The 26,698-nt window shown below is 49.3% G+C and overlaps 1 protein-coding gene across 1 annotated transcript; it reads left to right on the forward strand.

Moving 5' to 3' along the window:
- The first annotated feature begins 882 nt into the window (after positions 1–882).
- FCRL6 (Fc receptor like 6) lies at positions 883–22,849 on the forward strand. Its single transcript, XM_086393530.1, has 10 exons — positions 883–1,047; positions 9,024–9,044; positions 11,163–11,429; positions 11,951–12,235; positions 12,366–12,641; positions 13,040–13,165; positions 17,526–17,591; positions 18,216–18,293; positions 22,395–22,426; positions 22,503–22,849. Exons 1-10 carry the CDS (start codon positions 1,017–1,019, stop codon positions 22,590–22,592), a joined length of 1,272 nt encoding a protein of 423 aa, XP_086249656.1. The 5' UTR covers positions 883–1,016; the 3' UTR covers positions 22,593–22,849.
- The last annotated feature ends 3,849 nt before the right edge of the window (positions 22,850–26,698 follow it).

Genomic DNA, 26,698 nt, shown 5'->3' on the forward strand with positions numbered 1-26,698 from the left:
GGTGGCCCACAAACTGGAGAACAATAATACCAAAGACATTCTCCCACTGTGGTGAAGGCTCTGAAGCCCACATCAGGCTTCCCAGCCTGGGGATCTGACAAAGGGACTGCGAATCCCTGGGGAACCTGACCTTGAAGGCCAAAGGAGTGTGATTATAGGACTTCAACGGGACTGGGGGAAACAGAGACTCCAGTCCTGGAGGGCACAGACAAAATCTTGTGTGTGCCAAGACCCAGAGGAAAGGAGCCGTGACCCCACAGGAGACTGAACCAAAAGTACCTGCTCGTGTTGGAGGGCCTCCTGTGGAGGCGGGGGTCAGCGGGGCTTCACCACTGGGCTGGGACACTGGCGGCAATTTATGTTTTCCAACTTCTCCATCTATTCTTTTTTTTTATGTTCTTTCTCAAGCCTTCATCAAATGTAGTAGAAAAGCTTTTATATACATATATGTATATAAGTAATATGTATTATATATATTTTAGAAAACATGATTTTTTGCCTAACACAATTAATGACATTTTGATTCCACTTGTTTGACTTAGTATTAATAGAATGCTAGATTTCTAGTTAAAAAATAGATATGCAACAAGTAACAAAGGTTTACGGGACAGCACAGGCAACTATATGGAAAATAATTTCAAAAACAATATATGTGTATATGTATAACTGAATCACTTTGCTGTGTACCTGAAACATTGTAAGTCAACTATACTTCAGTAATATATATATATATATATTAAGAAAACAATAAAGTGCTTGCCAGTGGCTTATCTGACTACCTTATGCTTTATAGTCAAGAAAATTCATTTGTGTTACGCTCCTTCTAGCAAAGAAGAAATACCAATTTGAGCTTGTAGTTTCTTCCCCACTTCCTGTATTTAGATTATCAAGCGCTAACACAACCCACGTCAGAGGGGGTCACCCACCCACCCCTGTGGCCTAGATGCTCTCCCTGCCATCCTCGCCCCTGACTCCCGTCTGCCCTGTGGACCCTCTTCCACGCCAGGCTGGGCCCCATGCTGCTCTGGACAGTTGCGCTCCTCTTCGGTAAGTCACCAAGTCCCAGTAGCCTCTCCTGGGCACCAAAGACTGTGTCGTTCCTAAGATGCAAAGTTCCTTATTTCACCTTTCCTAATTCAAGTGGGTTTATGGCTAGAGCTTGAGACTAGTGTGTGCACATGGGTATGCTTGAGAGTGATGGAGGTGAGAGTGATGGAGGTGAGAGTGATGGAGGTGAGACTGATGGGGATGAGAGTGATGGAGGTGAGACTGATGGGATGAGAGTGATGGGGATGAGAGCGATGGAGGTGAGAGTGATGGGGATGAGAGTGATGGAGGTGAGACTGATGGGGATGAGAGTGATGGAGATGAGAGCGATGGAGGTGAGAGTGATGGGGATGAGAGTGATGGAGGTGAGACTGATGGGGATGAGAGTGATGGAGATGAGAGTGATGGAGGTGAGAGTGGTGGGGATGGGAGTGATGGAGGTGAGAGTGATGGAGATGAGAGTGATGGGGATGAGACTGATGGGATGAGAGTGATGGAGATGAGAGTGATGGGGATGAGAGCGATGGAGGTGAGACTGATGGGGATGAGAGTGATGGAGATGAGAGTGATGGAGGTGAGAGTGGTGGGGATGGGAGTGATGGAGGTGAGAGTGATGGAGATGAGAGTGATGGGGATGAGACTGATGGGATGAGAGTGATGGAGATGAGAGTGATGGAGATGAGAGTGATGGAGGTGAGAGTGGTGGGGATGGGAGTGATGGAGGTGAGAGTGATGGAGATGAGAGTGATGGGGATGAGACTGATGGGATGAGAGTGATGGAGATGAGAGTGATGGGGATGAGAGTGATGGGGATGAGAGTGATGGAGATGAGAGCGATGGAGGTGAGACTGATGGGGATGAGAGTGATGGAGATGAGAGTGATGGAGGTGAGAGTGGTGGGGATGGGAGTGATGGAGGTGAGACTGATAGGGATGAGAGTGATGGAGATGAGAGTGATGGAGGTGAGGCTGATGGAGGTGAGACTGATGGGGATGAGAGTGATGGAGGTGAGACTGATGGGATGAGAGTGATGGGGATGAGAGCGATGGAGGTGAGAGTGATGGGGATGAGAGTGATGGAGGTGAGACTGATGGGGATGAGAGTGATGGAGATGAGAGCGATGGAGGTGAGAGTGATGGGGATGAGAGTGATGGAGGTGAGACTGATGGGGATGAGAGTGATGGAGATGAGAGTGATGGAGGTGAGAGTGGTGGGGATGGGAGTGATGGAGATGAGAGTGATGGGGATGAGACTGATGGGATGAGAGTGATGGAGATGAGAGTGATGGGGATGAGAGTGATGGGGATGAGAGCGATGGAGGTGAGACTGATGGGGATGAGAGTGATGGAGATGAGAGTGATGGAGGTGAGAGTGGTGGGGATGGGAGTGATGGAGGTGAGAGTGATGGAGATGAGAGTGATGGGGATGAGACTGATGGGATGAGAGTGATGGAGATGAGAGTGATGGGGATGAGAGTGATGGGGATGAGAGTGATGGAGGTGAGACTGATAGGGATGAGAGTGATGGAGATGAGAGTGATGGAGGTGAGGCTGATGGAGGTGAGACTGATGTGGATGAGAGTGATGAGGATGAGGCCATTTGGGGAGCCTCAAGCTTTCCTACCCCATTTTCCTGGGTCCTTGGAAGGGCAACCATTTGATGTGTCAAAGCTAATTTAGGGAGCCAAAAAAATCACATGCTGAAGTCCAATGACATTTTTCACCCTGTGAAATCAAGTTAAAATATCCATCAGGTCTATCTTGAAAGGAAAATAAAATCACAGAAGGAAAGGAGGCTGCTGGGGTGCAGAGGAAAGATCAGGGAAGTGGACAAAAGGCAGTTCCACACATTTTGCTCAGCAAGCAGAACTAAACGTGAGGTTTTACAAGGAGATGTATTTTTAAGAAGCCTCAGCCTTTTCTTGGAACCAGTCAACAATGACTGGGCTTCTTCCCTGGTCAAGAGATTTATGCCCTGAGTGTCCAAAGCCCTCCTCAAAATGGCTATTCCTATTCTGCCTACTTCCTCTCTCTGTCCAGGGAGGTTCTGATTTGGGTCTGAACGCCTGTGGGGACCCATGTTCTTGTTATTGTTGCTGTTGTTGAGTAGCTACATTGTGTCCAACTCTTTGCAACCCCATGCACTGTAGCCCACCAGGCTCCTCTGTCCATGGGATTTCCAAGGCAACAATACTGGAGTGGGTTGCCATTTCCTTCTCCAGGGTATCTTCCCAACCCAGGGATTGAACCTGCATCTCCTGAATCCCTGCACTGGCAGGAAGATTCTTTACCACTGAGCCACCTGGGAAGCCCATGGGGACCTATGCTGCTGCTGCTGCTGCTGCTGCTGCTGCTGCTGCTAAGTCGCTTCAGTCGTGTCCAACTCTGTGCGACCCCATAGATGGCAGCCCACCAGGCTCTGCCATTCCTGGGATTCTCCAGGCAAGAACACTGGAGTGGGTTGCCATTTCCTTCTCCAATGCATATGAAGGTTCAAACCCATTCTTCTGAATCCATAGCTGTCTCCTTGATCCACTGGGGCCAGTCACACATGCCAGAAGGGACTGGTCTCCAGACAGAGGATTGGAGTGGGGATGGGTTACTCGGCTCCTCTAGATTCAGCTCAGTCTCAGCCATTGTCATATGCTACACTCGAAAGGAATGAGTCTGGGCACGTAGATCACTTCGCTTCACAGTTTCTGAGTTGACTTGGTTTTTGTTTTAAGCTTGGTCTCAGAAGTTTGTTTTCATTGAACCAGAAAAGCAAAATGTGTTAGTCAGTCAGTCATGTCTGACTCTGCAACCCAGTGGACTGTAGCCTGCTAGGCTCCTCTGTCCATGAAATTCTCCAGGCAAGAATACTGGAGTGGATAACTATTTCCTTCTTCGTGGGATCTTCCTCACCCAGGGACTAAATCCAGAATCTGCATTGCAGGCAGATTCTTTACTGTCTGAGCCACCAGGGAAGCCCTGAAAAGCAAAAGCATTCCTAAAAACACCCCCTTCCTGGGTAGAGTTTGTGGGAATTTAGCCTCTGAGAAGAAAATCCTTGTTCCACTCAGGGCTCTTCCTTCCCCAACATCACCATGTTGCCCTGTGTGTTCTACGAATGGTCATTTGGACAAGTGAGAAGGTCAGTGCTCACATAAGGGCAGGCCTCAGGCCTGGATACACTCCAGATGGGAGATTCTTAAGGGCACATCCCTTCCTTGCGAAAGGAATAGAGTCCTTGGACTTGACTAGATAAAAATCTAAGAGCTTCCAGGCATGTAGCCCAGGATCTGGACGGGGGAAAGCAAAGGAGGAGGGGTGGAAAGTCAGTAACTGGCTGAATAATTGGATGGCATATGGGAAACCCAGGCAAGACTGAGTCACATCTGATGCTCAGGATCCCAGAAAGCCAGCCTGAGATTCGGACCCCCTGTCTGAAAGAGTCAGAACGAAGTTGCTGTAAGGGTAAAGCTGCTATTTCCTTTCAAGTGCTACTTCCTCTCAGATGTGGCCAGAGAGATAGAGGAGAAAAAAAAAAAAATTAAATGTACGGTACATGCATTATCTCATATAACCTTCAGAGTCATTATAGGCTAGGGTTTAATTTTTATCCCTATGAAGCAGTTGGGGAAACTGAGGTTCAGAAATGTTAAGAAACTTGCCTGGAATTACCCTGCTAACAAGCAAAACAGAGATGGAAACCCAATTCATTTTGTCAAACCCTGTACTTGCTCTGTTCTATCTCACTACCTCTAGTCTGGATGTAGTTGGATTTTAATCAGGTAAAACTAGAAATCATATTCATTTAAAGTGCCTGGCAGGACATGGTCACATGACAAATGGTACCTGTCGTTAGTATTGGCTATCACAGATTCTAGAGGCTAGAAGCCCTGACACTGAACACGCTGGTCATGGCTGTATAACAGATGTATTTGGGCTTCCCTTGTGGCCCAGATGGTAAAGAATCTGTCTGCAACGCAGAAGACCTGAGTTCAATCCCTGGGTCAGGAAGACCCCCTGGAGAAGGAAATGGCAACCCCCTTCAGTATTCTTGCCTGGAGAAGTCTATGGACAGAGGAACCTGGCAAGCCCTAGTCCATGGGATTGCAAAGAGTCGGACACAACTGAGTGATTAACACACAGTATGATGTATTTAAAATTTAGGTGATGAACCTTGATCTTCCTCTGAGCTGTGCATCGGCCAGCTTCAGTCCTCGTACTGGAACCCACCCCCATACACACACAGCATCCGTGACACACAGCCCTCCCGGTGCGCGGCGGCCACCCCTTGGCAGAGTAGCATGTTACAGCGTGGTAGAGATTTACTGTGATGTAGTCGGAGAAGGAAATGGCAACCCACTCCAGTGTTCTTGCCTGGAGAATCCCAGAGACAGGGGAGTCTGGTGGGCTGCCGTCTATGGGGTCGCACAGAGTCGGACACGACTGAAGTGACTTAGCAGCAGCAGCAGCAGCAGTTCCTCATGTGGAGCTGAAACCTGCCTCTCTGATCTAACTAGTTTCACTTCTGCCCTATGAGGGCTTCCCAGGTCGCGCTAGTGGTAAAGACCCTGCCTTAGTCCATCAGGTATTCGAAGGCCACTGACTATCCCTACTCTGTCTCATCTTTCTCAGATAAATATCTCCCAATTCCTGTAGTAGGAAATGGTTTCTAGGCCCTGTTCGTCGCCCTGGTCTGCTCGGTCCTGCTAAGCTTTGTCAGTGGGTCAGGAGCTGGGCTTTCTCATCCCTCCCAAAGTGGCCCAGTGAGTGCAGAGCTCACTGGGGCTGTGACCTCCGCCATCCAGGACTCCACAGCTTTACAGTAGCTCTTGGTTTCACATCACACTGTCACCTCATCTTCAGCCTGTACCAGACTGAAACCCTCGGGTTCTCGTCATAGGAACTGCTGTAAGCAGGTGTCGTCTACTCTGTTTGTCCCCAGTTGGTAGCCGTTTTGATTAGACACAGTGGTTCTGCAAACGCAACCCCAAGGCCTTGCAGTGCCCTGGAGAGCAAGTCGTTGAGATCTGGGGCACAAGCTCATTTGAAGCATCTATGCTCACTGGAGCCTACCCTCTTGTTATAGGCATCAGTCACCTCAGCCTTGTTTGTTCATCACTTTGTAGCTGCAAAACTGTTTTCCGGTAGGGAAGGGAAAGGAAGGGGAGGCATCACTGCCCAGTGAGGTCTTAGTCACTCTGAGGTCAGGCCTTCTTTCTGCTTTCAGCTAATGTAGAAGCCACCTCCCCAGGCGGGGGGTCGGCATAATCTATGTAACTGCTCTGTAAGGGAAAAATGACTTATTGTTACCAAAAGGTATGCATGGCGGGGCTGATTGCCACTCAAAAGCCAATAAGCAGGCCAGGCTGGTGGAAAGGAAAGTGCTTTATTTCAGATGCCAGCAACTGTGGGAGAGGGTGGCGGACATCTGTCCAAAGGCTGCTCTGACAAGCAGTGGGTGAGAGCTTTTGTAGACAGAGTGGGGGGTTGGGGGGCTACATGCAGAAACAGCACAGTCATGTCTGACAGTCATCTTCAAACTGGTCATCAGTGGTCTGACTGGCATCATCTTGGTTGTTTTAGGTACTGTTAATCTTCAGTTTGGGGGTCCATTTGTTCCCATTTCTTTGCAGTGAGTTCTTGAAATTGTGGCAGCTCATGTCCTGGACACAGTCTGGACATCATGTAGTTAATTTCTCCACCTGGGGTTTTGGTATCTATAAGACAGCTCACAGGATATGGCTCAGAATATTATCTATAGCCCTTGAGACAGAACTAAAGGTCCTTGACTATGCCTAATGACTACATTATTATTATTTGGTCCCCTTTGACTGTTTTCCTTTGTTTCAGCATTTCTCACTTCTCTGATTAAGCTTATTCTTTGACTAAGGTTTTCCAGAGGCAAATGGCTAGCAGAGAAGCTGGTGGGGGGAGGGGCAAGGACCATACGGTCCTGCTCCATTTCATTGTCATTTCCACTATACAGACAGAGCCAGGAACTGGAGGCTCTTGAACTTTAAACAACCTGTGCAAGTTCCCATAGAAAGGGATGGACTCATGGAATCAGTCCACGTCATCTGGTTCCAAAGCCTGTGTGCTTCCCTCTACACCAAGATCACAGAAGATGCACTTAGATTGGAGGCAGGGGAAGATAAAGGGATGGACTCATAATCTTATACACCCTGAGAACATGCGGGGGAGCTGACCTGAGCTGAGTAGGTAGAGAATATGTCCCAAATCATGTGGACAGCAAGCATAATAGCCTGTGAATGAACATGGCAGATCTGCTGAGGGGATCTCAGCACCCACCCCTCCCAAGACCATTCTTGCATTTCTCAGGATTCTGCACAGCACCCAGCAAAGAAAGGCACAAGTAAATGCCTGGGGACCGGCTGGACCAACTGCACTCAGCCCTACATCATTCATTCTTTTGCCTCTTGCCCCAAAGCCCAGAATATGCTCCACTGCTTTATATCCAACTCTGTCCCTCGGTTTAGGGTCTCCCATCCCTTAGGCTGATCACACCTGCTTAACCTCATCTGTCATCATTTTGTGGTTTGGCCTCTCTTTCCAGGCCACCTGGGCTTCCCTGGTGGTTCAAATGGTAAAGAATCTGCCTGCAATGCAAGAGACCTGAATTTGATTCTTGGGTCAGGAAGATCCCCTGGAGAAGGAAATGGCTACCCACTCCAGTATTCTTGCCTGGAGAATCCCATGGACACTGGTGCCTGGCAGGCTATAGTCCATGGGGTCACCAAAAGTCAGATATGACTAAGCAACTAACACTTTCACTTTCCTGTCCATTTCCTCTCCTCAAACATTCGTTCTTCTAGAAGCATCAGTGTGATGCATACAAGGTGCAACACAGTGTGACTGCTGGCCTGTTGATAGTTCTCTCACGCGTCCAAGCTGCCTGTCCATGCCCCACAATCGTTTAATGACTACTCCTCCAGGGACACCTCACCTCCTTCATGTGATCACATCCATACAATCTATTCTTACCTCCTTCCTACGATCACTTCCGTATACTCTATTCCCCAGAGCTCTGTGGGCAGGTGGGCCACAAGAATTCGGTCCTGCTTTGCTGAGTTCTTCTGTGCATGTAGACAGGCCCCTTAGGCACAATAGTGTAGGAATCTAGTCCTGTGTCTTCCACTTTTTGTTCCCATCCCTGCACGAGTGGGAGAAGCATTCATGCATCTATTTAGTATATGCTTATTGAACACAGACCATGGTCCACGCACGGGCCCTAGGTGTAGGTAATACAGCAGTGAACTAGACAGGCAGAGGACCTGCTCTCATGGAGCTTAAGTTCTAGACAGAGGGAGGGAGACAGGTGATTACAAGTAAGCAATTTAATGGTAAGGTAATTTTAAATGATGATTAAGTGCTCTGATAGTAACACAATAGAGTATTATGATAATTGTGCTAAGTTGCTTCAGTCATGTCCAACTCTTTGCAACTGTATGGACTGTAGCCTGCCAGGCTCCTCTGTCCATGGGATTCTCCAGGCAAGAATACTGGAGTTGCCATTTCATCCTCTAGGGGATCGTCCCAACTTAGGGATTGAACCCATGTCTCTTGCATCTCCTGCATTGGCAGGCAGGTTTTCACCATGAGCACCACCTGGGAAGCCCAGCAAGACCTGTCCCAGGAGGTAGTATTTAAAATGAGATTGGGCGAAGTATTCCAGGCAGTAGGTCCACCATAAAAGTTGAGTGGCTGAGTGGCTGGGTGGCTGTTTGGTTAGAAAGCTGGGTGGCTGGGTGTTGAGTGGCTGGGTGGCTGTTTGGTTAGATAGCTGGGTGGCTGGGTGTTGAGTGGCTGGGTATGTGAATGGTTGGGTGGCTTAGATAGTTATGTGCTTAGGGGGCTGGGTGGTTGACTGGTTGCATGAATGTTAGCGTCTATTTATAAGGTGACAGGCCCTCTCCTTGTCAGAAAGTTCTTTCTGCTACTTAATCTACCACTTTTTTTCTCTTGCAGTTCCCTGTGTTGGGAAAATTGGTGAGTCTTGTCCATGTCTCTTTCATCTCCAAGGGTGTCTCTGGGCCAAAACTTAATAGATAGGCAAAATCAGGGCCATTGGGTCAATCCTAAAGGAAATCAACCCTGAATATCCATTGGAAGGACGGATGCTGAAGCTGAAGCTCCAATACTTTGGCCATCTGATGCGAAGAGCCGACTCATTGGTAAAGACCCTGATGCTGGGAAAGATTGAGAGCAGGAAGAGAGAGGGACGACAGAAAATGAGAGGGTTGGATGGCATGAGAAGCCTGGGAATAATGATGAGTAATAGACTAGGAAGCCCTAAGAAGAGCCCCAGCGCATCCTGCCTTCACCTGGTCCACCTGGATCCCTGGATCAGAAGAACTAATGATGCTCACAGTGTAGCTGAATGACGGACCTTGCTTCCTTGGCTGCTCGTTCTAGTATCACTGAGTATTGCTAGCAATGAGTTTGGACATGAGTTTGAGCAGACTCCAGGAGATAGTGAAGGACAGGGAAGCCTGGCACACTGCAGGTCTATGCAGTTGCAAAGGGTCAGACACGACTGAGAGACTGAACAACAACAACAACGTTGGGTCCCCAGCAACATCCTCAGAGCATCACCGGCCTAGATCTCTTCCTCGGGAGTCCTCACCAGTGCCTAGGAAGAGGGGAAACCCAGGACTTCACTGTCTCAGGCTGTGATAGTTACAGGGTGACTTCAAGTTCCAGAAGAATGACTCTCAGCCTCCACCCAGCCCCCTTATAAGTCCAATGGCCTCCATTTCCTCCTCTCAGTGTGGCTCTGGAGCTCCTGCTATCCCCACTCATCAACATCCAGATTCGCTTCCATCCCGCTCATGTTCAAGGAATCAGGCATCTTTGTCTGTGGGTCAGCCTTCTTTCTCCCCTGGCTACCTTTGCCCTCCTGCTCATCCTGTCCCACTGACCTCCATGGAGCTTCTGTCAAGTGGGTGAAAACTCTGACCTATGAAATCTTGACCTCTAGGGGCATGTTCTGTGATGCCCGAGAGGACGAATCCAAACCAATATTTAGTGGTGCTAGAAAGAGCAGCCAAGGAAGCAAGGGCCATTATTCAGCTACGCTGTGAGCATCATTAGTTCTTGGGTGAGAATAAGAGTCCAGGGGATCCAAGAGAACCAAACGTAGGATGTGCTGAGGCTCTTTTTAGGGCTCCCTATCTGATTACGCATCATTACTCTCAGGCTTCTGAGGTTATCTGGGACCAGCGGTACCTGGTTTGCCAAAGACGTATGTCCCGGGGCCAGGCCAGTCTGGGATTGCCCTGCAAATAATGCTGGGTCCCCAGAAGCTCTTCTCTTGTCCACATCAGGGCATAAAAGGCATTTTAGAAATGAGGACAGAGGTGGCAGATCCCACATCGTGACTGTGGTGGAGACGAACCTCACTGCTGGGAGTGCTGATGGAGGCTGGGCCAGGGGAAGCCCAATGAGGGAAGCAGGGGGGAGCGAGCCCAGGCCACGGCACGTCCAACACCCACCCCTCCAGTTCCTCTCTGATGGAGAGGGGTGCACATACCATCCGAAGTGGATGCTGCAGAAAGAGCTGTGCTGGGGTCACCAGGGAAGAAGAAACCAAACTAGGAGAATGGGGATCCAATCAAGAAGAACAAAGAGAACAATGGATGGAAGGAACGCAATTTGCCTCAAGCTTGCCAAGGTGGCAGAGGAAAGTGCGTTGCAAAAGCAAACAAGGAGGGGGACTTCCCTGATGGTCCAGTGGTTAACACTCTGAGCTTCCACTGCAGAGGGAAGGGTTCCATCTCTGGTCATGTAAGAGGGGAAAAAAAAAATGGAGAGAAGAAGGGTAGGAGGGAAGGAGGCCAGAGAGAAGGCACGGAAAGAGAAGAGGAGGGAGAGGAGGGAGGAGGAAAACAGGAGAAGGGCAGAGGAAACAGGGGGGAAGGGAGTGGAGGAAAGCAGAGGGCCCCCGGTCTGGCATGACGACCTGGGGACAGTGACAGCTGCGAGGGTGCCATCCAGGAGTCTCCATCCCAGGAGTGGGGGGAGGGAGCGGGATTAGGCTGGGGAAGAGGGGGAAAGTGGACTGAGGGGCCCACAGCTCCAGGGTGGCCCTGTTCCTGCATCTTACAGTCTGGCTGAGCCCCCAAGCCCAGCCACACCTTGTGTTTGAGGGGGATATACTGATTCTGCGATGCCGGGGAAGGAAGAACGCGGCACTGTCCCATGTGAAATTCTACAGAGATGGAAAATTCCTCCATTTCTCTATGGAAAACCAGCCTCTCCTCCTGGGGACAGCAACAGCTAACAGCAGTGGCTGGTATAACTGCACTGGGCGGGTGAAATATCCCAGAAACATGGACTCATGGGACTCAGGGACTGTCATGGTTCAAGTCCAAGGTGAGTCACCACGTGGTGGGTGGGATGGTTAGGGTGCTGCTCAGGGGCCTGGTCTTAGAGGACAGCAGGGCTTGGAGCTGCACCCCTCTCTCTGGCTGCCCCTGCTGCTGGGTCAGTCGGTAGGGCCTTGAGATGCCCAAGATGCTGTCTGCATACCCTCCCCCACCATGGGACATGCCTAGAGTCAGGGAAGGAGGTGGAAGATGCCCTGGGCGGGCAGGGCGGGAAGAGCCCAGAAGCAACCCTGATGCTCACTGCCCCCTTGAGACCCTGAGCCAGACTCTTCCCCTCTGGGGACTAGGTGACCGCTAAGGCCCCTCCGGGTCTGGCTTTCTGGGACCCCAGAGGGGCTTGGGAGCATGGGCATTGTTTCAGGGTTTGTGGTTGGGGTGAGCGGTGAGGTGCTGGGAGATGGTGACGGTATTTCCGTGGGGTCTGGAGTGGGCCGAAGCTCAGACCTCAGCCTCCCCAGGCCTCACTGTCCAGACTCCCGTCCTGAGCCCCCAGCTGTCTCTCCCCAGAGCTGTTCCTGCCTCCCGTGCTGACAGCCCTCCCCTCTCACGAGCTCTGCGAGGGGAGCCCTGTGACCCTGAGATGTCAGACGAAGCTGCACAGTCAGAAGTCGGCCTCGCGGCTTCTCTTTTCCTTCCACAAGGAAGGCCGCACCCTGAAGAACAGGAGCTTCCGCCCAGAACTCCGCATCCCAGCAGCCAAAGAGGGAGACGCCGGGCTTTACTGGTGCAAGGCATCCTCTGAGGGTGGCCAGATCCAGAAACAGAGCCCTCAGCTGGAGCTCAGGGTGTGGGGTGAGTGGGGGAAGGGAGACACTGCTTAGACGCCTGGGCTGTGGGCAGTGGGGCCCCTGATTGTGTGGGGAGGGGTCCCTAAGGGAGGAGCCTGGGTAGTCCACTGACCTCCCAGTTGTGTGCTCCCCAGCTCCCGTGTCCCGTCCTCTGCTTACCCTGAGACCCACCAGCCTAGCTGTGGGGGATGAGGTGGAGCTCCTCTGTGAGGTCCAGAGGGGCTCCCCTCCGATCCTGTACTCATTCCACCTCAATGGGGACATCCTGCGGAACCACGTGGCTCCCCATGGGGGACCCGCCTCCTGCCTCTTCCGGGTGACGTCAGAGCAGGATGCTGGGAACTACTCCTGCGAGGCTGGGAACCATGTCTCCAGAGAGACAAGTGAGCCCGAGACACTCTCTGTGGATGGTAGGTCTTGTCCCCCAGCTGGGCTCTGAGCCCTAGACCTCACTGATCTGTGTTCCTCCTGCTGTGCCCGGCTCAGTGCTGGGTACAGAGCAGGCACTGCATGACTGACTGAGCATGGACCCTGCTGGGAACATCTCCACTGAACCTGGTGGAGAAATAGTGAAGCCCACGGAGAGGGAGGGGACACCATGGCCGGGGGGGGGGGGTGCCACATGGTCAGCCATGGGATGCCCATCCACGTTGACATCCTTTGGTCCTTCCCTCATTCCCGTTGCCCAGGCTTCTTCAGGCCAGGCGTTTCCCACTAATGCCAGCCACTCTGACTCTCCTGCACTTGTCTGGGGTGCATTTGTGAATTTCGTCCTCAATGCTCATGGTCACCTCTACTCACCCCCCAGATCCTCAGGTCTTATCTGCACCCACCAGTAGCAACTGGCTGGTTCCTTGGCTGCCTGCAAGTCTGCTTGCCATGATGGTCATTGCTGCTGCACTTCTGGGGTATTGCAGACCCTGGAGGAAAAACGGTTAGTAACTCTTTTTGGCCTTCTTGGTTACTGAATCCCTATGCCAGGCACAGTCCAGCCATTGGAAAGCAAGTCTGATGGGACCAATTGCTTACTTATGTGTACTGGTGGGGAGAGGGACTTTTCTTCACATGTCACACAAAGGGGCCCCCAGAGGGACAGCTACACCTTCCAAAACTCACACACACCCAGGAGTGTGTTGGTGCAGTCACACAAACACACAGCTGCACACTCAGGCATGAATAAGGCACAAACAGAGGAATTCTTACAAGCCAAATGAGATGTAGACCAGTGTCCTTCGCATTTGAAAGACAGTCTATGGCTGTGAATATGACAAACCCAAGGCCTCCAACTCTCTCCTTGAAGTCAGGGGAGCTCTGGTCTGCTTAGCAGGGGAGAAAGAGGGCGTGAAAACTCCAGTGCACATGTGTGCTCACGCACACACACTTCTGTGCTATACTGGGCTCTGGGTGAGTGTCCATGTATGTCAACTCAACAGGAAGGAAGTGTGGTGGAGAGGACTGGGGAGTGGCCTGGTCCCAGCACCACTATTTACTAATTCGGCGACCTTGGGCCAGTTCCCTCGAAGGTTCACTAAATGTCTCCCTCTAGGGATGTTGTAAGGTCTGAGATAATGAGGTAACATCTATCTCATGCCTAATGTATTAGCCTGGCATTGAGTGGGAGCACAGCACGTTCTCATTCTAGTTTGAGCGCATCACCTGGCGGGCTCCCAGGCTGCCTTTGCTCCTGCTATCCATTCTCCAATTCCTCCGATCAGAGTCTTTGAAAATAAAAAGTTTAGTTAAGTTTCAGGTGAGATGTGAAACTATTCCATAAGATATTGTCTACCACATGCCTGCCTCCAACTTACATTTCAACAAGCCTCATTTCTCTTAAGAGCATTTAAAGACTGAAATATGTACTCTTGAAATAAATCCATCACGTTCTTCTGCGGAACAGCAACAACAAAAATCAGATGAGAGTAATGCTATAGGCTATAGGGAGGATTCTATAGGAGAAAGAGGCTGCCCTGATAGCTCAGTTGGTAAAGAATCCGCAAGCAATGCAGGAGACCCCAGTTCGATTCCTGAGTCAGAAAGATCCCCTGGAGAAGGGATAGGCTACCCATTCCAGTATTCTAGGGCTTCCCTTGTGGCTCAGCTGGTAAAGAATCCGCCTGCAATGCGGGAGACCTGGGTTTGATCCTTGGGTTGGGAAGATCCCTGGAGAAGGGAAAGGCTACCCACTCCAGTATTCTGGCCTGGAGAATTCCATGGACAGTACAGTCCATGGAGTCAGAAAGAGTGGGACATGACTGAGCAACTTTCCCTTTCTATAGGGAGAAAGAAGTGAAAATAATTAGATAAATGGGATTTCTAGGTAATCTATGGGTTTTGAAATTCAAGACTCTTCTCCTGTTCCTGTCTTGGTCATGATAATTAAGCATGAATGTTGGCTTTCACAGCAATCACCTTGGGTGGCTCCAAGTTATTCCAATTTTAACCTTTGTTTGCCTGAAGCCATGTTGAAGGGAATGGTTCCCAGCACCAAAACTATTTGGTGCCAGTTTATTCCTAGGGCACCTACAGTGGTTCAAATCAACTTATTTCTTCCTCCCCCAGGGACATTTTTATTTTCCACTTGCCAAGGGCGAAAGTAATTGGTGTCATAGACCTTCAGCTAGATTTGCTTATTCAAGTATGCGGCCCCCTCTGTTAAGGAATTTGTGATGAGTTTTCTGGGAGCTAAGCCAGCCTGCTCTTTGAGGAAGACCACCCCATCCTACAGTTTCAAGAATTCCTCCCTGACCACAGCCAGGGTACCTGAAAGTATCTCTCCCCACCCCCAGCCCCACCACCTCACCAGGCACCCCAGTTAGAGCTTAAGTCAACCTCCAGCTTCCTCTCCCCTTCTTAATTTAGCAGCCTTTGTCCATCTAACTTCTCATCTCTGCTTTCCTTTAGTCTTGAGTCCATGCAGTCAGGCCAGGGTTGCTTTAAGGTACCAGGGGGGGTTCCCTGGTAGCCTAGCTGGTAAAGAATCTGCCTGCAGTGCAGGAGACTGTGGTTCGATTCCTGGGTCAGGAACATCCCTGAAGCAGGGATAGGCTACCCACTCCAGTATTCATGGGCTTCCCTGGTGGCTCAGATGATAAAGAATCTCCCTGCAATGTGGGAGACCTGAGTTGGAGACCTTTGATTCCTGGGTTGGGAAGATGCCCTGGAGGAGGTATGGCAACTCACTCCCGTACTCTTGCATGGAGAAGCGCAGTGGAGAGAGGAGCCTGGTGGGCCACAGTCCATGGGGTTGCAAAGAGTTGGACACCACTGAGGAACTAAGGACAGTGCAGTTGGAGAGAGACGGAGGCAGGCCCAGAGTTAGATGGGGAGGCACAGGAGCAGGGACCGTGAACTGATGGCCTGTGAGTTCTGCTCTCCCCGCACCTGCATAAAACCTCCTTCCCTGGCCTGGCCTCAGTAACATGGCTGTTCCTACCCACTCACCTCTGGATCAAAGCATTAAAGGCAAAGCCACACATCACAGTCTTCTCCCTCCCAGCCCCAAACAAGATGGTGGAGGAGCAGTCACTGGTGAAAGATCTTCAAGAAGATGGGACAAAGGGACATCCCTCTTCATGTGGAGACTCTGCCTCCCCTCTCATTCCACCCCCCTACCCACCCCCACTGTCAGCCTGCTAGCACCTGGACTCCAGTTCAAAAGAAACTTATTTTCTCTCATGAAAATAAGACTCCCGGTGGAGGTCTTACCATTTCAGAATCTCAGGGGCACAAATCCTTCTTTAGAATGTCACTCAGAAAACCAGCTTCAGGCCAAATTCCCCAGTTACCCAAGAAACACTGTCCAACAACTTTTTTCTCCATGCTCGACTTTCCAAGATCCTTAATCATTTCCAGACAGCATATTCATTCCTCAAGAAATGAAAACAACCCACAGACTGTATCTCTGAAGGCAAGCTTCAAAGCGTTTTGACCAATGACGGAATCACTAGGACTAGGATGTGGTCATACAGGGGGTCTGCTTCAAAGTAGCACTTACCTAAGTGTCCAAGTTCTCGCTGTTTTTTTAAGTGTTCATTTTACTTCCTGTTGTCACGCCTCCCATAAAACACAGTTCCATCAAATTTACAGAGCTCTTTGAGAATGAAAACTCAGAATCACAGCCTTGACAGATGAGCATCAGGGAATGTCTAATAATCAGGGGCCTCTCTGAGTCTCCACAAATGCCCTCTTCGTTTTACAGGAGGAGCCATGTTCAAGGACGCTACCTGATGACTCTGATGCTTTCTTGCTATTAGAGCTGATGAATATTTCTTGGACACCGGGCATGAACTGGGTGTTCTCAAATACACCTGTGACCCAATTCCCACCCCAGGACATAATTTTTAAAGTTCTGGAAACGCCTGCTATCACAGAGGCAGCAGGCTAATGGAGAAAAAAACATACACACTGGATTAAGATTCTGTCTCCACCAGCTTTCTGTGTGACCTTGAAGAAGTCACCTCTCCCAACCAGTCACCTCATTTTAAAAAATGGAAATCATAGTATTAACCTTTGCAAAGTGGTTGTGAAAAATGTCAGACAGCAGAGAATTAGGAAGGGGGCCCTTTTTGACATCCGCTCTCTGCTGGCCGCTGGGTGAGGAGCTTTGCTATTAAGTAGACGTTGCATTTGAATTCCCTGGTCCTGGGGTGTTTCTGGCACATGGTGTGTTGTTAAAATTATTAGCTTTCCTCCTTCTGAAAAGCGGCCTGACTTGTGGATCTGCACTGTTTCAACGCAAGGGTGTAACCCATCTTTTCTGACCCTGCTTCCTCCAGTTTGTGATTCCTATGGAGCCATCCTATCCATTAGAGTATTTTTTTAAAAGAAACATCCCATAAAAATCAACCGTGTCCAGACCTGTTGATTAACAATCATCAGCAAACCTGTCTCAGACCTCCAGCAACCCACTGTTGTTGTGTTAGTCGCTCGGTTGCGTCTGTTTCTTTGCTACCCCATGGACTGTACCCCGCCAGGCTCCTCTGTCCATGGGATTCTCCAAGCAAGAATACCAGAGTGGGTTGCTGTGCCCTCCTCCAGGGGAATCTTTCCCACCTGGAATCAAACCCGGGTCTCCTGCATTGCAGACGGACTCTACCATCTGAGCCACTAGGGAAGACCAGCAACCTCCACTGACATTTTTTGAAATTTAATTTTTAAATATTTTATACAATTTTTAAAGGTAATTTTACACAATTTGTAAAGGTAAACTGACTGTCTTACTCTCAGTCTCTCTCACCCTCTGCCTAGTCTGCTCTCTGAGGGCGCTCAGTGAATCATACCTTTGCATCTCCTAGGGCCCCTTCCACCCCGGAATTTACCCTCAGCCCCAAGTGAAGAGCAGCACCCGCTGTATGTCAACGGTAAGGACTTGCATCAGGACCAGCGTCTGTCCATAAAGGCAAAGAAGGGCCTTGCCAGGGGAGTTGGGAAAAAGAAGGCCTCATGAGCCTGAGTCTCGGGAATCAGTCATTTGGGGAAGAAAGCAGGAGGCTTCTGGGGAGAGCTTGAGGAGCAAGGGCATGGAGCTGGTGGTGGGAGAGGGAAGCAGGAAGGGATCCCAGCCCCCAGAGGGGAGGTTTAGACCAACGATTACCAGGTTATATCCCAGGAGCCAAATCTGGCCCACCAAGTATTTTTGCAAGGAACATTGTGTATGTACTGTGTATGGTTGCTTTCACACCACAGAGCTGGGGCTTGCAAAAACTAAAATATTCACTACCTTTTTTTACCAAAACACCCAAACCAACCTCTAGCTGCCAACCTCTAGTTTGAACAATATCAGGGCTAGAGAAACTGCTAGAACCTGCATCAGGGAGCACAGTCCTCCTGCCAAGATGGATATCTCACATTAATAACCACTTCCCACTGCCAGTTATCAGCATAACAGCCCCTGACTGGCTTCCTTCCATAAGTGTCCTCAGAACACTTAGGTCTCAAGGTGGGAGAGCAGGTGGGTCCTAGTTAAGTCGCATTCCTTCTTTCAGTTTATCACCAGAATGAAAACAACGAAGGAGTTATCTACTCTGAGATTCACACAATCACAATCCCAAGGGAGCATGAAGGTAAGTGATCTCTGACCAACCTTGACATCTTTGTTCATCTAAGTTTGGGGCTTAGGGTGAGGTATCACTACCACCATCATCACCCTGACCACCACCATCATAATTACTGGCACTTTAACCACCACCACCACCACCATCATCTCCTCCTTCACGACTTCACGACCACCATCACCACAAACACAGGTGTGTCGAAAGTTCAGTTCAGTTCAGTTGTTCAGTTGTGTCTGGCTCTTTGCAACACCATGGACTGCAGCACGCCAGGCTGCCCTGTCCATCACCAACTCCTGGAGCTTGTTCAAACTCATGTCCATTGAGTCACTGATGCCATCTCATCCTCTGTCGGCCCCTTCTCCTCCTGCCTTCAATCTTTCCCAGCATCAGGGTCTTTTCAAAGGAGTCAGTTCTTCACATCAGGTGGCAAAGTATTGGAGCTTCAGCTTCAGCATCAGTCATTCCAATGAATATTCAGGACTGATTTCCTTTAGGATGGACCGGTTGGATCTCCTCGCAGTCCGAGGGACTCTCAAGAGTCTTCTCCAACACCACAGTTCAAAAGCATCACTTCTTCGGTGCTCAGCTGTCTTTATGGTCCAACTCTCACATCCATACATGACTACTGAAAAAACCATAGCTTTGACTAGACAGACCTTTGTTGGCAAAGTAATGTCTCCACTTTTTAATATGCTATCTAGGTTTCCCATAGCTTTTCTTCCAAGGAGCAAGCATCATTTAATTTCATGGCTGCAGTCACCATCTGCAGTGATTTTGGAACCCAAGAAATAAAGTCTGTCACTGTTTCCATTGTTTCCCCATCTATTTGCCATGAAGTGATGGGACCAGATGCCATGTTCTCAGTTCTTTGAATGTTGAGTTTTAAGCCAGCTTTTTCACGCTCCTCTTTCACTTTCATCAAGAGATTCTTTAGTTCTTCTTTGCTTTCTGCCATAAGAGTGGTGTCATCCACATATCTGAAGTTATTGATATTTCTCCCAGAAATCTTCATTCCAGCTTGAGCTTCATCCAGCCCAGTATTTCACATAATGTACTCTGCATATAAGTTAAAAGCAAGGTGACAATATACAGCCTTGACATACTCCTTTCCCAATTTGGAAGCAGTCCATTGTTCCATGTCCAGTTCTAACTGTTGCTTCTTGACCTGCATACAGATTTCTCAGGAGGCAGGGCAGGTGGTCTGGCATTCCCATCTCTTTGAGAATTTTCCACAGTTTGTTGTGATCCACACAGTCAAAGGCTTTGGCATAGTCAATAAAGCAGAAGTAGATGTTTTTCTGGAACTCTCTTGCTTTTTTGAGGATCCAACAGATGTTATCAATTTGATCTCTGGTTCCTCTGCCTTTTCTAAATCCATCTTGAACTTCTGGAAGTTCTCGGTTCATGAACTGTTGAAGCATTTTGAGCATTGGAGAATTTTGAGCATTACTTTGCTAGCGTGTGAGATGAGTGCAATTTTGCGGTAGTTTGAGCATTCTTTGGCATTGCCTTTCTTTGGGATTAGACTGAAAATTGCCTTTTCCAGTCCTGTGTCCACTGCTGAGTTTTCCAAATTTGCTGGCATATGGAGTGCAGCACTTTCACAGCATCATCTTTTAAAACTTGAAATAGCTCAGTTGGATTTCATCACCTCCACTAACTTGTTCGTAGTGATGTTTCTTAAGGCCCACTTGACTTCGGAATCCAGGATGTCTGGCTCTAGGTGAATGGTCACACCACCGTGATTATCTGGGTCATGAAGATCTTTTTTGTATAGTTCTTCTGTGTATTCTTGCCACCTCTTCTTAATATCTTCTGCTTCTGTTAGGTCCATACCATTTCTGTCCTTTATCAAGCCCATCTTTGCATGAAATGTTCCCTTGGTATCTCTCATTTTCTTGAAGAGATCTCTAGTCTTTCCCATTCTATTGTTTTCTTCTATTTCTTTGCACTGATCACTGAGGAAGGCTTTCTTATCTCTTCTTGCTATTCTTTGGAACTCTGCATTCAGATGGGTGTATCTTTCCTTTTCTCCTTTGCCTTTAGCTTCTCTTCTTTTCTCAGCTCTTTGTAAGGCCTCCTCAGACAACCTTTTTGCATTTCTTTTTCTTGGGGATCGTCCTGATCACTGCCTCCTGTACAATGTCCCGAACCTCTGTCCACAGTTCTTCAGGCACTCTGCCAGATCTCACCATCATAAACATCATCTCCACCACACCTTCACTGTGACCATCCCAACTAGGGAGGTGGTTTTTGTTTGTTTGTTTGTTTGCCCTTTTCTGAGCACTGTGGAGGAACAAAGGAAAAAGAATGACAGTTTGTCTCTGCCCCCAATATAAGTCTAAACAGGACAGTCCCAGCTCTAAGATGGAGCCAAAAAGACCATGAACCGCAGCCACAGATACGACAGTGAGGCTGGCAGAACGGGGAGAGCTAGTCCTCTCTCAAACAGACAAACAGGCAACACAGAATTGTGGGAAAGTGCAGGTTTCTGCGTAAGTCAGAATTGAGTTCAGAACTTGACTCTGTGTTCTGTGTGACTGTGAGGAAGTTACATAAACTCTCCAAGCCCAATCTATAACATGTAGATAATGCCTGCATGTGTGCGTGCTAAGTCGCTTCAGTCATGCCCAGCTCTTTGAGATCCTATGAACTGAAGCCCACTAGACTCCTCTGTCCATGGAATTCTCCAGGCAAGAATACTGGAGTGGGTTGTCATGCCCTCCTGCAGGAGATCTTCCCCACCCAGGGATCAAACCTGATCTCCTGTGGCTCCTGCATTGCAGGCAGATTCTTTACTGCTGCACCATCAGGGAAGCCCAGACAATGGCTACTTTGTAAAATTATTATGAATGACTAGGAATAGAACCTGGGTTGTAGAAACCACAAAGTTTGTCTGGTATGCAATAGGTGTTCAAAAACAGGGAGCTTTCTTTTATGTCTCACCTGCACAGAGACTTCAATTCCTGGTCTATAAAATGGGTCTGAAAAAATAAATAAATAAAATACAATGGGTCTGAATCAGCCTAGGGGCTCTGCTTCCCCACCGCCACATTTCCCCCACATTAGGGAAAGTGGACAGCCAAGGAGTCTCTTGGACACAGGGCTCTTCCCTCAAGACCTGACCAGTTGTGCCTATAACATGGCCAGGCAGATGGGAAGCCCACGTGGGCACAGTTCCTTCCTGTGAAGAGTCACAATGAGGACTTAAACATAAGAGAAAAAAAAAAAAGAAGTCAACCACAGACTATATGGTTTTCACGAGCAAAATAAGGGAAATGAGGAAATGGGATCCTTTAATCCTTGCAGACAACAAAGATGAAGGCAGGGGTGGGGGTGGAGGTGGTCTGTTTCCAACTCAAGCTCTGAACAGGCTTTACCTGATGGTGGGTGCAGGGATCTGAAACCCAAAGCAAAGAGAGCCCTTATGTTCCAAGATGCTGGAATTTTTGTCAGTGGGAGAATGCTTCACATTCTCTAAGATTCAGTATTCTTATTCTTGCCTGGAGAACCCCATGGACAGAGGAGCCTGGAAGGACATGGTCCATAGGGTCGCAAACAGTCAGATACGACTGAAGTGATTCAGCACAGACTACTTCTTATGGAAGTGACTGTGGAGAGTTATTCACCTCGCTGAGCCTTGGAATCAATACCCCCTGCTATACAGGACTGATGTCAGATTAGATATGTAGAATTAGACCTCTGCTTGTTATATACTAGATAGACTAGATATATAATTCTCATGCCTAAAAGGTTGCCCCATGCAGAACAGGTGTCTAATGGAGGAGTTATTCTAAAAGTATCTTGGAGACCTTTATCTCCCCTGCTTCTCACTGGAATCCTATGAAGCAGTCACAGTCATCACCACCTCCCTTTCCTGGTTGAAGCAGCTGAGGCTTAGAGACCATGTCAGTGGCCTCAAGTTGCACAGCTGGGGTTTCCTGACTCCACCTGTTTTCAGATTGAGGGCGAGAGGCCCTGAGAAGTAACAGGAGAGCAGCCCAGACCCTGCCAGCCCGTGTTCTCTAGAGGAAGATGCCAGTGAGGAGGTGGGAAAGGGACACCCCATGAGCCCAGTACCCTAACCTGAATGCTGCTCTTCCCCCACAGCCAGGCCTGCCCAGCCAGCCCAGCAGGAAAAGGTGAGATGGGACTCCTGCTCTTTTCTCCTCCTCTGTGTGACATCGGCTCCCTTACCCTGACCCCACCCTCCCACAGGACATTTCTGTCATCTATGCTGAGGTGAGACACCCACAGCTCAGCAAAAATCCAGACAAGGGGCTGAATAGAAGAAGCACGATCCACTGAGTTCCTACTAGTGACTACAAGGAGGCCCTCTACTAGCAACGGCATCCCCCCACCCCCAACACACACACCTCCGCAGCCCCCAGTGCTCCCCAGGAGGCCAGGCAACCCCAGCCTCTTCTGTGGCTTCCAGTTCCCCAACCTAGCAGCAAGTACCCCCGTTTGCCGAGTGCATGAGAAAACTCCTGTTATCCCTTAGTGTTCAAAAAGATACATGGTTGTAGATCTGTTTGTTAATAAAGGTGTATCAATTCATTTCATATTGTCCATCAGTAGCGATCATTTGAGCTGCCTGATTATTTGGTCTGGTTTATTCAAGGAGATTGGACTCCATGAACCGGCCTGGTAATGAGAGTTTGGGAGGGCGAGGAAGAGGAAGGACCAGGGGAGGGAAAATGAGAGGAGTCTCAATGCAGTCCACAACCAGAGTGTTCAGTGAAGGTTGTTGCTGTTCAGTCGCTAAGTCACGTCCAACTCTTTCCAACCCCATGAACTGCAGCATGCCAGGCCTCCCTGCCCCTCACCATCTCCTGGAGTTTGCCCAAGTTCATGTCCATTGAGTTGGTGTCAATGAACAAAGTGGACGTGTTAGTTACTCGGTCGTGTCCGACCTGCAACCCAATGAACTGTAGCCCACCAGGCTCCTCTGTCCATGGAGTTCTCTGGGCAAGAATACTGGAGTGGATTGCCATTTCCTTCTCCAGAGGATCTTCCTGACCCAGGGATGGAACCCAGGTCTCCTGCATTGCAGGCAAGTTCTTTATTATCTGAGCCACAAAGGAAGCAGGGTCAATGAAGGTTAGTTATTAATATATATTTGCTCTGTGGGCCCGTGCCCTGGAATCACAGAGAGTGGGGTCCAAGTTACCAGAACTGGCATCTTCCTCTCCTAGTAAGAAATTAATGTTCAGAGAACTCCTGGCCCCTCAGAGCTGCAAACTTCTATCATTTCCCCTCGAGTTTATTAGAAATGCAGACGCCCAGACCTGCTGAATCAGAATTGCATTTCAATTAGCTCTCTAGGCAGACGATTTGCATGTACATGAAAGTTTTAAAAGCCCTGTCTACCTCCAAAATACATACTTGGTGGAAGTAAATCAGTCCGCTTGCCTTGGAGAGCTTAATTGCTTGCAGTTGTCCTTTGGGAGAAGACAGTGGGTAGGGCAACCCAGGCCCGCCCTTTTTTCTCGCCTCTCTACTCCCTGTTCTCCCTTGCCTCCTCCCATCCCAGCCCTTCCTCTTTCCGGTTCTCTGTCTCTTTCATCGCCCGTCCAGTGCACAGCCAGCATACACCAGGGCCCCCTCCCCTTTGCCCCTTGATTCTGCCAGCATCACTGGGAGGCACACACCATCCAGAAGCCAAGGGCCTTCACAGGTCCATCAGGAAGTAACCCTCCCCCGACCCTAATCCTTTACCCGGCCCTCTGTAAACGAGCCACCCACTTCTAAAAAGTCGAAACGTAGGTAAGACAGCTCAAGAAGGGAACAGCGGTGATGGGGACTGGAAGGAGCCAGCCCTCCAGTCGTGCCCACAGATCACCTCCTTCCTGAGCTTTCATACCTCCCTGCCCTCTGCCCCACACCCGCTCCTGGTCCACGGACTGGGGTCTGTCTGTGAATTGAATTTACCAGTCCAGGTAAGATAATAGAACAGTTGAAAACAAGAATTTAGGAACTTTTATAGCAATCTGATAGAGTAATTTTATGTTTTTTTAATATAATCATTAAAACGAGGGCTTGTGTTCTGTACCTCTCTTTCAATGTTTTTTTAGTAATTCATTTTTATGATATTGTACAAAAGTATAGCTCCACAGTGGATTGGGAGTAATAAAGAAAAACAGGTCTTTCAACTCAGGTACGTGAGGAGTTGTAATCTCTCTCTCCCTCTCCGTCTCTCTTTCTTTACCACTAGTGACATCTGAAGCCCTAATGTCAACACATCCAGCCCCAAATCCCATCTCCAGTTCTCAGAGTAGGTACCTGCTTCTGTTCCCAGGGATGCTGGTGGGCAGGGGTGGAAGGAGCACTGCCCAGGGTGGGCCAGACCCTGCAGAAGGGATCCCACAGCCTGCTGCAGTGCTGCTGCCCACAGGAAGGCCCACAGCAGCCTCCATGCTTGATCAAGGCTCTGAAATATGAAACGTTCTTTTTCTTTCCGAGTCAGAGCTAAATGCAAACACTTACCCAGCAGGGGTGAGTTAGCTGTGCCTCATCTAGGGACCTGGGCTCTATGGGGTCATATCATTTACAGGTAAGAGAACTTAGCTGGGATAAGGACCGAGAGGCGTCTGGAGCTGCCCCTTAATGTGGAGACGAAGAGGACGACCAGGAGCCTCAGGGCTGCTCCCTAGTGACTCTCTTGGGTAGTCGGGGACTTGCACAGCAGCCTGCACTGTGGTCTGATCCATTCATTGGACAACTTCGTTGTTAGGTCTCATTAAACACCCCACCCTTGTTTTGTATGTGACTATACCATTTAGATATGAACAACAAAAATTGAGCACGGCCCTTCCCTGAACCAGGCAGGTTGCACATGCTGGAATTTCTTTCAATTCCAGGTTATTTTAAATTTGGCTAGGAAATAGACCCCCTACATTTTTATTTAAATAAGCATCCACTATGATTGCAGCCATGAAATTAAAAGACGCTTACTCCTTGGAAGGAAAGTTATGACCAACCAAGATAGCATATTCAAAAGCAGAGACATTACTTTGCCAACAAAGGTCCGTCTAGTCAAGGCTATGGTTTTTCCAGTGGTCATGTATGGATGTGAGAGTTGGACTGTGAAGAAAGCTGAGAGCCAAAGAATTGATGCTTTTGAACTGTGGTGTTGGAGAAGACTCTTGAGAGTCCCATGGACTGCAAGGAGATCCAACCAGTCCATTCTAAAGGAGATCAGCCCTGGGATTTCTTTGGAAGAATGGATGCTGAAGCTGAAACTCCAGTACTTTGGCCACCTCATGCAAAGAGTTGACTCATTGGAAAAGACTCTGATGCTGGGAGGGATTGGGGGCAGAAGGAAGAGGGGGTGACAGGATGAGATGGCTGGATGGCGTCACCGACTCGATGGACATGAGTTTGAGTGAACTTGGTGATGGACAGGGAGGCCTGGCGTGCTGCGATTCATGGGGTTGCAAAGAGTTGGACACGACTGAGCGACCGAACTGAACTGAACTGAACTGAAACAGCTCTGTGTCCTTCATCTTTGTCTCAACTGTGATGACAGTAAGCACAGACAAGGACCACAGCATGGGGAAGACCCAGGCCTCCCCATATTGAATCTCTGTCTACACAGCCGAAAGAAGTTGTACCGGCAGACCCGGAGCATCACCAAGGCTGCTCCTTCAGCTCGCACCACTCTGTGAATGAAGAGCCTCTGTTCTACCTGTTTCTGGAATTCTCTCCCACGTGAGGTGCCGATCAATAGCGACTGTTTCTTTCATGGTGGGGAACATGATCGCTGTCATCATCAGCCTGTGTTCCTGACTGCACAGGGCCTACTCATGCTAGATCCCCGATCAACAGTTGCTCAGTACGTCAGCGTGCACACCATGGGAACCCAGCAAATACTGTGTAAGCGAGCAAGTGAAGAAGTGAGTTTCCTTCTCCCCCTTCTCTACTTCAACACGGCTCAGTCACGCCTTGCTTTCTGTTCTGGGCCATCTTTCTTCCACCCTCTGGGAAAGTGTGTCTTTGCCTCAAAAGCAGGCCCTGCCTGCTGAAGCCTCAGACCCCTCCCACCCAGTCTCCTGAGTGCTGTTTCATAGGCTCCCTCTTTCTCCCCTCTCCTTAGTCTTCCCACTTCCAGCTGTGAGCACCAGGCCCCATTCCCTCCACCAATTCCCAGCAGGGCCAGGATAAAGCTGATGTAGGAGAGGTGCCCTGGGCACAAATACTGAAGCAGACGCCATCCTTGGGCCGGGCAGACACTAGAGTGTCCTCTCAGGGGAAGTGAGATGTGTCCATTTCAAATATGCACACACTGCCTCAAACCTAGTCTCCCCGACAGGGCAGCGCCAGTGAGCAAGCTGGCTGCCAAGGGAGGGGTGCACACAGCACGCCCCCTTGCCAGGGCAGCCTTCGGGGCTGCCATGGCATCAGCTGGCAGA

This window comes from Bos grunniens, chromosome 3 (assembly GCF_055505025.1).
Source record: "Bos grunniens cultivar Pamir isolate PY7600 chromosome 3, Bosgru_T2T1.0, whole genome shotgun sequence".
NCBI lineage: Eukaryota > Metazoa > Chordata > Mammalia > Artiodactyla > Bovidae > Bos > Bos grunniens.

Excerpts from the sequence above, each read along its gene's own strand:
- FCRL6 (XM_086393530.1), top strand. The coding sequence starts at position 1,017 with ATGCTGCTCTGGACAGTTGCGCTCCTCTTCG. Across the intron at positions 12,642-13,039 it reads CGAGACACTCTCTGTGGATG|ATCCTCAGGTCTTATCTGCA; the intron begins GTAGGTCTTGTC and ends CTCACCCCCCAG. Across the intron at positions 13,166-17,525 it reads CAGACCCTGGAGGAAAAACG|GGCCCCTTCCACCCCGGAAT; the intron begins GTTAGTAACTCT and ends TGCATCTCCTAG.